We start from the raw sequence: 12,287 nt of genomic DNA, 5'->3' as shown, positions 1-12,287 counted from the left end.
CATGTAAATAGCTTTTTTTTACCCTTGGGCATAACCATGCAAACAATTTCCCCCTATTTCACTCTATGTGTTTAACCAACTCTGGCCACACACACATATAAAACATCTGGTGTAACTAAGCAAGAAAGCAAAAAAGCACACCTCCCAAACTGTTCACCTAATGCTGTTAATTACACCTGTATAATTTAAAAAAACACTATAAGGCATCACTTGTACCACCTTGTTGGACATACAGTATATGTTGCACATTCCAAACTGGCTTTTTCAGTGAATTCAATGTGATAATATGTCCCATTGCAGTCATATGCTTCTACAGTGATGTTGTAGTTTACAGACATGTCAGATTCGTGCGTGCAAACGCTAAAAGACGAGCATTGTAATAGTTAACAGTGATCATGGGGCCCTCATCCCGATGAGGCCCCAGAGGCCCCCTGGCACGTTGATCCGTCCTTGCAGCGCACGCATGCGCACGACAAGACGTGTGGAAATGTTTGCTAACCTAGCAACAAGATACGACAAAAGATAAGCAAAAAGCTATTTATTTATATATATATATACATATATAAAAGTCTCGTCTGTGTAACGTCTTTGAGTGATACAGATGTCTTCAACATGGCCAAGGTTGTTACGACAGCGGCTTTAATGTTGCACCTCTGGAGTGTTTTCATGCAGTTTAGTCGCCTTTCAGGTGAGACGGAAGAGGTAGAGGCTAGTTTCACCTGCTAGTAAACAGCTAATTTAGCTAGCTGCTCGGCGTGAGCTGAAGGGTTTGGATAGCACGCCAACGCTTTTTGTCACAAATGGGACTATTTGACACCTCCAGTAAAGTCACATTGCAAATTAAGCCCTATTCTCTGTGAATTTCCATCCTATATCACCCCGCTACTGTGGTTAACCAAATGTGACTTCATATGCATGATGCACTTATTCCTTCATGTCTGAGTTAGCTAAGCGGTTTGTGGTACGCATTTCTTTTTCTTTACGTCTACAGGGCTCGGGGTCAATGAATTGCTGTATTTTCGGGTCATCAGTCCTGAGGAGATAGGGTACATCTTCAGTGCAGCGCCTGCTAAAGACTTTGGAGGGCATTTTGTAAGTCTTACGTCTGCAGAAAGTATTCTCGGGTCATGTCCACAGACACTTAGTCTCCGATGACGTTCCTCATGTCGCCTTTACTTTCTAGACGTCATCTTATGACGAGATTTTCCTCGTACCGGCAGATCCGGAAGACGGCTGCTCAGAACTGAATGACCCAGAAACCATTCGGGGACAAGTCATCCTTGTTGAAAGAGGGTATGCACACATGGCTGAATGCTTTACTGCACAGTATCTATTATAGAGAGTGAATAAATACATGTGAGCAGGTCATTGTTTGTATTACAACTAGTTTGTAAAGACCTCATTTAAACTCTCTGTCTGTGTCTGTGTGCACTCCAGAGGTTGCTCCTTTGTACAAAAGGCCAAACATGTGGAGGAAGCAGGAGGCAAAGCTGTTTTGATTGCTGATAATGCAGTGGACAATGATAGTCAGTTTCTTGATATGATTACTGATGGAACTACTGCCAAACCGATCATACCTGCGCTATTTTTGCTGGGACGTGATGGGTAAGACATAATAATTATTCAGATCTGCTTTTTTATAAGCATTAATATAATAATATACATTTTCTTTGCATTCTAGGATGATGATCAGACGATCCCTTCAGAGACAAGCTCTGCCGTGGGCCGTCATTTCCATTCCTGTCAATGTTTCCTCTTTGGCCTCATTCCCACTCAAGCAGCCACCATGGACACTGTGGTAGAAATTACACACACCCACAAGTTGTACATTTCTTCATCGGTGCATATCGTGTCAGCAGTGAATAAACTCATTGCCTAGAAGGGAAATTCTTTGGTCGTGGTTAAACAAATTCACACAAACTAGCAGTGAACCAGTTAAATTAACACATGATTAGGTCATTCTTACACATACAGCTACGGACACGTAGAGTAAGCCCCTTGCTAAAGTAAGCCGTGTTGTTAAAGACAGCTAAGAAAGTGGAAAGTTTATTGTCAGCGGCTAAAGTTGAAATAATGAGTACTTTCAGTGACTATGTGTGAGTTTTCTAGTAAAGCCATCTCCTGGAACTTGTCCTGAAAATGTCATAGAGTAGTTCACCTTCTAGAGTGAGAAACTATGGGGCAGAAACAACAGTACATATTGTACTTTGAGACAAAATAGAATACTGGGAATGTCATGTGAAAATACAGTAAATTCCTGTTTATTTGCATGAATTGTTTTCTTTTTCTTATGGTTAATAAATAGAAAATGAAACTTTTTCTATAACAGACTCATTTATTTTTATTCTGAAGTACATGTGTGTAACTTTTTATCTACTTTTGTTTGTTTGCATTTATGTGGCGGGATTTATGAGCATCAGAGTCACTATCCGTGATAAAACCACAAAGATCCATGAGAAGCATTGATGGTGACGTGCTTAGTGAATACCTCAGGTAGAAGAAGCCATTATAGGACAAACCTGTGCACTGTATGTACCACCACAAGAAGAAAGACATGAGGGGCTGGACAGAAAGACACAGGAAAAAGCTCCAAGTACAAGATCAATAGGGACCAGAGTTTACTAAGCCAGAACTCCAGGCACAAGCTGTGTCCCTGAGACAATCCAGCACATAACAGCAGGATGTAGATGGAATGTCATAACCAAATGGATGGCATAGTGTACAGGAACATCTTTTCCTGAGTACCCTCAAACTCCAAGGCCTTTGGTAGAGGACTCAAGCTTTAACAAAAAAGACCACACGCAGGGGAAAGTGTGGAATGTTTTATATATGTGGAACAAAGGCATAGTCTAGCCTGCAAAACATACAGGAACAAGTAGAAGCATAAATAATCTGTCCAGGAAACTACCTGCTAAAATTGAACAAAAGGCTCTTTTAGCTTGGAAAATTTTACATCGGTCCCTCCAAAGGGCTTCATGCTGCTCATATGACATTTTGCAGCAAGTTTTTTTTTTATATTTCTTTTTTTATTGTAGGTCTTCTACTTTCATATGAATGCACAAATGCCACTCCTTAATGCATTTGAGAGAACCTGTTGCACTTACTAAAACCATTCCCACTTTTAGTTCTTATAGTTGTCAGACCTTTATGTTGTATTCTAGTGTCAGAGAGTGCTAAAGTTGCAACTTTTCTCAAGCATAATTAGCATTTAACTGTTATTTGGATTTATTGCATAAATTGTATATAAAAAATATACATTTATTTTATTTCCTTAAGATATGTCTTCAAATGTGGCCCCAGCATTGAACTTATTACAGTATGATACATTTATTTACGCTTAGACGTGATTGGTGGAGATTTACTTTCTACATTTGGCAAATTCATCCTACTTAAAAGCTTGTTGAGGTTGTCAGAAGGTTAAGTGATATTAGTCATTGCAAAAAAAATTAATAAAAAAAAAAAAGACAATAGGTAGGCTAAATATAACAATGTACTAATAACAGGAGCGTCTTACTTTTCATGTTGCTACAACTTCCAGAATCCACTAATGCAACATAACTTTTCCGTTTTGTAGATAATTACTTGAATACTTTTAGTGCATTAAGTAGTGTGATTTGGAGGCATTCACCCCTCACTTGTGATGGAGTTTAACCAGAAAGCTCCTCTAGATGGTGCTGTGGTCTTAAAAAAATGAAACACTCTCCTCTCCAGTGTGAAGATGACTATACGGACCATTAGGAAGGTTCATTGCTCATAAATTAATTAAAAAGTGGATTAAACAAAATACTATTAACTCTAAACTTAGAGTCAAGACAAGCTGATAGAGCAGGACTCCTCTCTTATAACATTTCAAAATAATGTTGAATTATACTTTAGTATTATATTGTCAGTGGCAAAGAAATCCCGATCAGATGGAAACACTGCAGTTCAATGACAGAAACAATTTAAACTAGTCAACACTGATTTATTCAAATTAAATGTACAGCTTTATTTTTTAATCATTAAAATACCATCCCTTTTACGCATTGTTGGAGTATTTGCACGTTTTCCACACTCAGCGAATCTTCGTCGTCCTTCCTTTGACTTTCACTCTCACTCGACCGGATTGAGAAACTCTGAAAAAGAAGCGGACTAACATGAGCTTATTGTGACTCTTTACACTCGTCTCTATCTCAGACTTAACCTCTTACCTGCTCTTGCACCTCGGACACAGTCTGCCCCACACGGTCCTCACCGTGGCTTCCCTCAGAGCCGGACTCCCCCACAGGTACACGGACGGTGTGCACACTGCGTTGAAACGAGCCATGATGCCGAACAGGTTGGTGGCGTCGTTTCTGAACGTCAGTCCTTTTCCTAAGAGCAGTCTGAGGACGATATTAACAAAAGAGGGGCACCACAACACCAAGAAGCTGATGACAACAAAAATGATGATTCTCAGTGACTCCTTGTGGTTTTCTCTCTCCGCGCTGGGAGGATCTCTCTCCAGCTGGTATCTGGCAACAATATACAGTTTAATAGTCATGACCACTTTGGTGAACACTATGAGTTGTAAGATCACAATCCCATATACATACATCTGAATTGCTTTGGAAAGTGGCATGAAATTTGAAATGATCGCCTGAAAATAGACATATATCCAACAATAAACGTTTGCAGAGATAACCACTCTCCGGGTTATAAAGCGCGCGTAGACGAACGGATGACAAACAGCGACATATCGATCAAACTGTGCGAATAAAAATGTCATCATGTTTACTCCTAGAAGAGAATGTAACATGTTAAAAGTCCCATTTCTTGGAGGGTATGCGTCCTGAACATCAAACAGACCAACATAAAACACCGACAACCCGATCAACGTGTCACAAACACTGGTGTTCAACATGAACAGAAACCTGTGTTGGAGGCGAAGCGCTCTGTTGGCCAAAATGGTTATGACTACAGGTCCGGCCACGAGAACTGTGGTAGTGGCAAATAAGATGTGGAAAATGAATATGAGATAATCCACAGGACTGTCAAAGTTCACCGAGAGAGGCACTCCTCCAGGTAGAGTGATATTAGAAAGGAGCATGGTTTCAACAAGGCAACGAGAATTTAATGTCTTTAAGTAGCAGGTGGAGAAGCCACTGCCCATGTAAACCCAAACTGTGTTTCCCCATGAGCCATGACCTAATCTTGTTTTTCTCATAAAAGAAAAGGCTTCAATTATTCTTAAAGCTTGATAAACATTGAAGTTTTTACGGTCTTTTATTTTACGACAATTACGCCCAATGCGCAATGAAAACGTGCGTAAAATGCACCAAAGTATTCACACACAGAGAAAACACAATTAGATCTCTGTGCTAAAGTTTATATCATAATTCCACTCAATAACCAGTACAGATGTGAGTACTCACATGTTCCACACAACTTCTTGGTGCAGAAAAAACGCAATAAAGCAAACAAACATATATGGATATTTACGCACCCATGGATAATGCGCTTTAACATGGACATGGAAAAAAGTTGAAGTAATATAGATTCGTTTGTATCAACAACAGTCAATATACAGTATGACCAGACTGAGTTGGGAGCTTTCATGGAACAAAAGAGACCAACTGGTAGTTTTTAACTCTTCTCTGATCGTCTGTGTGTCTCCGAGTTTAATTTAGTTTTAGGTCTTTAATGTATTGTGGATATGTGAAGCGTGCAGACTACAAAAGTCCAGAAATATTATTGAACCAACATGTTGTGGCTCTTCTGGCCTTTTTCCATATCATCCCATGATGTGTGTGTACGTGGGAGAAGCCACTGCCCATGTGGTCTGTCTGAGTCCTGCTGTGCACACAACCTGCAGAATATTGAGTTTAACTTTGTATAAGATGCAGCAGCAACATATAATAATCCACGATGATGTTGTTATAACTCATTATAAATATGTCTAAGCTCACCGAACAGGACAGAGACGATCTTTGTAAGCAAATCAGAATAAAATGGAACTGCAACAGTGTGATGCAAAAGCTTTTATGACTTGTTTGAGGTGTAACCAAAAATCTAGCAGATGGTACTGTGCTTTTTTTAAACAGGAAAAATCTGCTGCATTTAAAACGAAATAAAAAAAAAAACATCCATCAAATTATCCATATCTCAGCTTTGATGGTTAATTTATCATCAACCAGCAAATATTATTATTTGCCATAAGTCTTTGCAATCAAGTGTTAAGATGAGTGATCCTTATAAACAGTAGAAATAAAACCATTATTATTATTATTAGAGCTCAATAATTTGTACAGTAATATTTGACATTATACTAGATCAAAGTTACAGTTTTAAAAAAGATGTGTATGAAGGCTTCATGATAACTGTAAAGAATCAACTAAAAGTTAGAACCATTTTATTTAATTAATATTTCTCTATTCTATTCAGTAATTTTCACTCTTTCCTTTTTAACCCAATCACTGGAGTTTTCCACACTCAGCGAATCTTCGTCGTCCTTCCTTTGACTTTCACTCTCACTCGACCGGATTGAGAAACTCTGAAAAAGAAGCGGACTAACATGAGCTTATTGTGACTCTTTACACTCGTCTCTATCTCAGACTTAACCTCTTACCTGTTCTTGCACCTCGGACACAGTCTGCCCCACACGGTCCTCACCGTGGCTTCCCTCAGAGCCGGACTCCCCCACAGGTACACGGACGGTGTGCACACTGCGTTGAAACGAGCCATGATGCCGAACAGGTTGGTGGCGTCGTTTCTGAACGTCAGTCCTTTTCCTAAGAGCAGTCTGAGGACGATATTAACAAAAGAGGGGCACCACAACACCAAGAAGCTGATGACAACAAAAATGATGATTCTCAGTGACTCCTTGTGGTTTTCTCTCTCCGCGCTGGGAGGATCTCTCTCCAGCTGGTATCTGGCAACAATATACAGTTTAATAGTCATGACCACTTTGGTGAACACTATGACTTGTAAGATCACAATGCCATACACAAACATCTGAATTGCGTTGGAAGCTGACATGAAATTTGAAACGATCGATTGAATATAGACATGAAACCAACAATAAACGTTTGCAGAGATAACCACTCTCCGGGTTATAAAGCGCGCGTAGACGAACGGATGACAAACAGCGACATATCGATCAAACTGTGCGAATAAAAATGTCATAATATTTACTCCCAGAAGAGAATGTAACATGTTAAAAGTCCCATTTCTTGGAGGGTATGTGTCCTGAACATCAAACAGACCAACATAAAACACCGACAACCCGATCAACGTGTCACAAACACTGGTGTTCAACATGAACAGAAACCTGTGTTGGAGGCGAAGCGCTCTGTTGGCCAAAATGGTTATGACTACAGGTCCGGCCACGAGAACTGTGGTAGTGGCAAATAAGATGTGGAAAATGAATATGAGATAATCCACAGGACTGTCAAAGTTCACCGAGAGAGGCACTCCTCCAGGTAGAGTGATATTAGAAAGGAGCATGGTTTCAACAAGGCAACGAGAATTTAATGTCTTTAAGTAGCAGGTGGAGAAGCCACTGCCCATGTAAACCCAAACTGTGTTTCCCCATGAGCCATGACCTAATCTTGTTTTTCTCATTAACTAACAGGCTTTAATTATCCTTAAGACGTGATAAACATTCGAGTTTTTACTGTCTTTTCTTTTAAAAAAGCCAATTACGCCCAATGCGCAATCTTGAATTAATAGAAAAGTCCTGTAAGAAATATATTAAAATACAAAAAATAATCAACATAGAAACAGGCTTAGCATGTAGCCTATAGAACTGACTGTAATTAACTGTGACTAAACTGTTAATCTAATAATAATTTAGAAGCTCGGTTAAGTTTAATTTAAGGAAACTTATTTTACTTATTTTAACAATAATAAACAGATGATATTGCAATTACATCAAACTAAAATGTTGTTTGACCTGTATTGTATTAGAATAAATCTCTTTTTCTATTCTCATCTTTAAAAGAAAAGAATATTGTCTTACATGACAAAGTGGTGCAGGTTGGAGCTGGCAGGCCTTTCTCTCCGCACTAAAATAAGGTGTATTAACTTTAAAGATGTGCCTGTTCCACAGGACGTAGCATGTTTATCTCCACGTTAAGTATTATTTTAGCTTTTTTGACCAGTAACATTGTGATGAGAACCGTCATTTCTGCCTGATGACTTAATGTCCACAGACATTTCTTTAACGCTGTTAACTATTTATTGTTAATAATTAATTAGGTATTCGGTTTTTGTTTCGTTGGGGAAACGATCTGCTGCTGTCACAGTTGCGTTAATGAAAATCCTTAATAATAGATTCTAAATTATCTAAATTAAGTGAGTTTTCCATTAAGTTTATTACATCACAGAAGTTAGAGGGTCGGTACAAACTCTCATCCCACAGCATCAGACACTGACGCTTTCCGGAGTCATTGCGTCGTTTTTACAGTCAGTATATTTACCTGTCAGGAAAAAACAAATTGTATAAAGTAAACAAGAGAATCAGAAGCAGAAAAATCACAGCCACTAACGCCATGGTCCTCGTTACCTTTATGAAGAGTATTAACAGCACCGAACTAATTCTGCAGGCTACTGCTGTCTAGATCTAATCCTATTGAACGGATAGTTGCGCGTAAACATGCACCCAGCGAGACATGTTTACAAAACAATCAATATCAAAATAATGGATGGCGGTAAAGCATCTGTCAAACTGGACAAATCGAAACATCTTTATTAACTCCAAGAGAGATTAAAGGCAGCTCCTGAAAAGAAGAAAGATGGGGATTGTATGTATTTTAACGTCTGTTTATTTCATTTAACAACAAATGCTCCTCCTGTTGATTAGAGTATTGCTCAGCTGAACCTCATGTTCCACCACAAACATCTTTACAGGAGAAACGGTTCCTAACAATGCGGAGCTGACCGTGGTCCTGAACCCGCGGCAGCTGAGCTGTCCGAGGTGAAAGCATGGAAAAGCTGTCCAGCATTTCCATATTTCAATTTCAATATCACCTGAATTGCTCAGGCAAAAAAAAGTCAGATCTGAGCACATTTGTGATCTGGTCGTTCAGTCCTTATGATGCAGTGTGATGCTGCTTTGTTACAGTTTCTTTGTGAGTCCATCAAAACTGAAGCCAATTCTGAAAAGAGAGAGAACAGAGGGTGTTGGGGGACAAACACCAAACATTCCTAAATACTTATATAGTGAAACTTTAAGACACCAAGAGGCCGCCTCTTACCTTACCCGTCGCCCGGGACACACCCTCCCCCACACTGTCCTCCACACGGCTGCCCGCAGCGCCGGGCTGCCCCAGATGTACACAGCCGGAGTGACCAGTGCGTTCAAGCGCGCCATGATGGCGAACAGGTTTGTGGCTTCATTCCTAAACTTCAGACCGTTGCTGCTGAACTGTCTGACAATTATGTTGACAAAGGAAGGACACCACAGAGCCAAGAAGCAAATAACCACAAACACAATGATGCGCAACGACTCCTTTTTGTTGTCTCGCTCCACACTGGGCGCCTCTCTGGCCAGGTGGTTCCTGGCTATGATGTATAATTTAATTGTCATCAGCACTTTGGTTAAAACTATAATCTGCAGAAGCATCACACCAAAAGCGTGGATTTGAGCCGCCTTGGAAATGGGTAACAAGTTCTGCACAGTGAGGATGGAGTATGTGTAAATCCAGCACAGTGCGCAAATCCCAACCACAGCAGACCTCGTTATGTAGCGGTTGTAGAAGAACGGGTGGCACACGGCGAAGTACCGGTCGAACTGGGCGAAGAGGAACGTTAACACGTTGACACCTAGGAATGAGGGCAAAATGTAAAACGTCCCGTTCCTGGAGGGATAGCCCTCCTGGACGTCGAAGAGGCCGAGGTAGTAAACCGAGAAGCCGGTCAGAGTGTCGCTGATGCTGGTGTTCAGCATGAATATGAAACGGTTTTGGCCTCGCAGAGACCGAGTGGAAGATATCCCGACGACCACCGAACCGGCCACGAGCACCGCACTTGTGGCGAACAGAATATGGAAGATGAATATGACAAAGTCCTGCGGACAAGTGAAAGCCACCGACAGGGGGATGGTGGCGTTCAGGAGCATCATGACGCTCCGCCAAAGGACGAGCTTTCGTTGTATTTATACATGAAGGGCGCTGACTGCAGTTTACGCAAACCTCCTTATCTCTAGAGAGCTTTAACATAAACACCTTACCTGTCACTTGTCGGCCATTTGGAAAGAATGGCAGCTAATCACAGCAAGTCCCGGGGGGTTTTTGATAACGTGAAAACAATGAAATGTCTGAGGATAATTCAGGAATAACTTTATCAAACTGTCGTCAGGTTTCATCAGACGAGCTTCACATCAACAGTCCAAGTGAGACCTTGTGATGTGATGATGACATTTTGTGGAGGAGTAATTGACGAGTCGTTTGACACAAATGTGTTTTTTGTGCTTTGTAATTTAAGTTATTGACTAATCTCAAAAGTTATTGTATCCATGTGGTCCACATATTACACTAATATCCCTTTAGCATGTAATGCTCATAGCTTGTATTATTACAGCACATATATATACAATACACATCATAGAGGAAACTTTATCTTTGGATCCAGGCACATTTTGGTCCAAACAAATAAGTACATCCTCTTAATTCTTTATCGCACTTAGATACTGTGCTATTTGTTCTCGTGGAAGTTGTTTCACCACATCCAACACCTGAGTAGTCGGTGCTGTTTCAGACACAAGAGGGAGCTATAAACCAGCCAAAACACATCTATTTCTAGTTTTTACTCACAGTATTTTACATGAAAGCTATCTGAAAATACATTGCCAGTCTAAAAAATAGTCATCAATTGATTTTAACTAAGCAAATAGGTAAGAGCCTCCAACTGCATCGGGGACTCTTACTTATTTGCTTAGCTATTTGCTGCATGGATGATTATGTTTCAGCCGGCAACAAGTTATTTAACCCTTAACTGATGCAGTGGGTAGCTTCTCATTTCTTAAACAACCATGTCTGAAGACACATCCTGTGGTCTTGGAAAAGATGTTAATCTGTTTCAGAAGGGTTAAATTATTGGCATGAATCAAGTAAAGAAAACATGTAAGGAGATTGTTGAAACTACTAAAACTGGGTTAAAAAGTGCCCAATGGAAGAAGGTCATGTGGTCTGATGAGTCCAGATTTACCCTGTTCCAGAGTGATGGGTGAAGTGATGCCCCCATCATGTCTAGTGTCTATCTTACAAGCCTGTGGAGGCAGTACTATGATCTGTGGTTGCTGCAGTTGGTCAGGTCCAGGTTCAGCAACGTTATGTGTCCAAAGAATGAGGTCAGCTGACAACCTGAATATACTGAATGACCAGGTTATTCCATCAATGGATTTTTCTTCCCTGATGGCACAGACATATTCCAAGATGACAATGCCATGATTCATCAGGCTCAAATTGTGAAATAGTGGTTCAGGGAGCATGACACATCATTTTCACACATTTTTTGTGCAGCGGTCTGACTCTCCCATCATCAATACAAGATCGTTGCGAAATATTAATGCAACTCTGGATGGGAATAGATGTTGTGACATTGCAGAAGCTTTTCGAAATGATGCCACAGTGAATGTGCTGTAATCAAAGCTACAGGCGCTTCAACAAAATATTAGAGCGTATGACCTGTTTTTTGGACGGGCAGGGTATATCATGTTTGAATTTTCAAACCTAGTTTGTATTTAATATAGTCAGAAACAGCTGAACACAGCAGCTTTGAGGAGGTATTTCTGTTTAAATGCAGACACACTGAACAGTGTTCACACAGGAGCAGTGGTTCTTACAAACGGAGAAAAGGTCTGTTTTAGGTACATGTTTAAAAAACCCACATGTCCTACAGATTAGTAATCTGTGGAGGTTTATGCAAATGACAAGCTTGGTATAGAAAGATTAGGAGAGATAAGAGGAAGTCCTGACGTTTCTGTTATTCAAATGAAACCTAATCATCCTCCACTTTGAAAACTACTGAACAGTTCATCTGTTAATCTGTTTAATGGTTATAATAGACTGTTCTTCCCCTAAAAGCTTTAATTTAGTCGAACACTTGTTGTTTGTTGTTGCTTGTTGTTTTTTTTCTACCAGGTATTTGTTGACTTGCTGTTCATGGGGAATTGAAGTCACCCATGTCGACGTCCTCCTGTAAGCTTGATGATTTATGCTTCTTGCATAAATCAGAGCAGAGGCAAACCCCCCCTCAGATGTGCAGTCACACACACGCACAGCTGCCAGCCTGTGGCGCGCAACGAAGACCCGAAAGCTGTTGCGCAC

At 40.3% G+C, this 12,287-nt stretch overlaps 2 protein-coding genes across 3 annotated transcripts; one reads left to right on the top strand and one right to left on the bottom strand.

The window, feature by feature from the left end:
• The first annotated feature begins 460 nt into the window (after positions 1-460).
• Positions 461-2,314, top strand: LOC113150592 (protease-associated domain-containing protein 1). 2 transcript variants are annotated; one of them, XM_026343163.2, is made up of 5 exons: positions 461-522; positions 984-1,092; positions 1,184-1,293; positions 1,438-1,605; positions 1,682-2,314. In XM_026343163.2, the coding sequence occupies exons 1-5, from the start codon at positions 464-466 to the stop codon at positions 1,800-1,802; spliced, it is 567 nt and encodes a 188-aa protein (XP_026198948.1). In that variant the 5' UTR covers positions 461-463; the 3' UTR covers positions 1,803-2,314. The 2 variants fall into 2 exon arrangements, with proteins under 2 accessions (XP_026198948.1, XP_026198947.1); XM_026343162.2 differs by lacking the exon at positions 461-522 and adding an exon at positions 533-688 and having other exon boundaries at positions 992-1,092.
• Positions 2,315-9,076: 6,762 nt separating this feature from the next.
• Positions 9,077-10,078, bottom strand: LOC113150486 (G-protein coupled receptor 15-like). Its single transcript, XM_026343040.1, has 2 exons — positions 9,216-10,078; positions 9,077-9,116 (listed from the first exon to the last, which is right to left on the bottom strand). Exons 1-2 carry the CDS (start codon positions 10,076-10,078, stop codon positions 9,077-9,079), a joined length of 903 nt encoding a protein of 300 aa, XP_026198825.1.
• Positions 10,079-12,287: the final 2,209 nt, after the last annotated feature.

This window comes from Anabas testudineus, chromosome 9, assembly GCF_900324465.2.
Source record: "Anabas testudineus chromosome 9, fAnaTes1.2, whole genome shotgun sequence".
NCBI classification, from domain to species: domain Eukaryota; kingdom Metazoa; phylum Chordata; class Actinopteri; order Anabantiformes; family Anabantidae; genus Anabas; species Anabas testudineus.
Note: the sequence above shows the minus strand (reverse complement) of the source record. Positions and strands in the feature narration are given on the sequence as shown.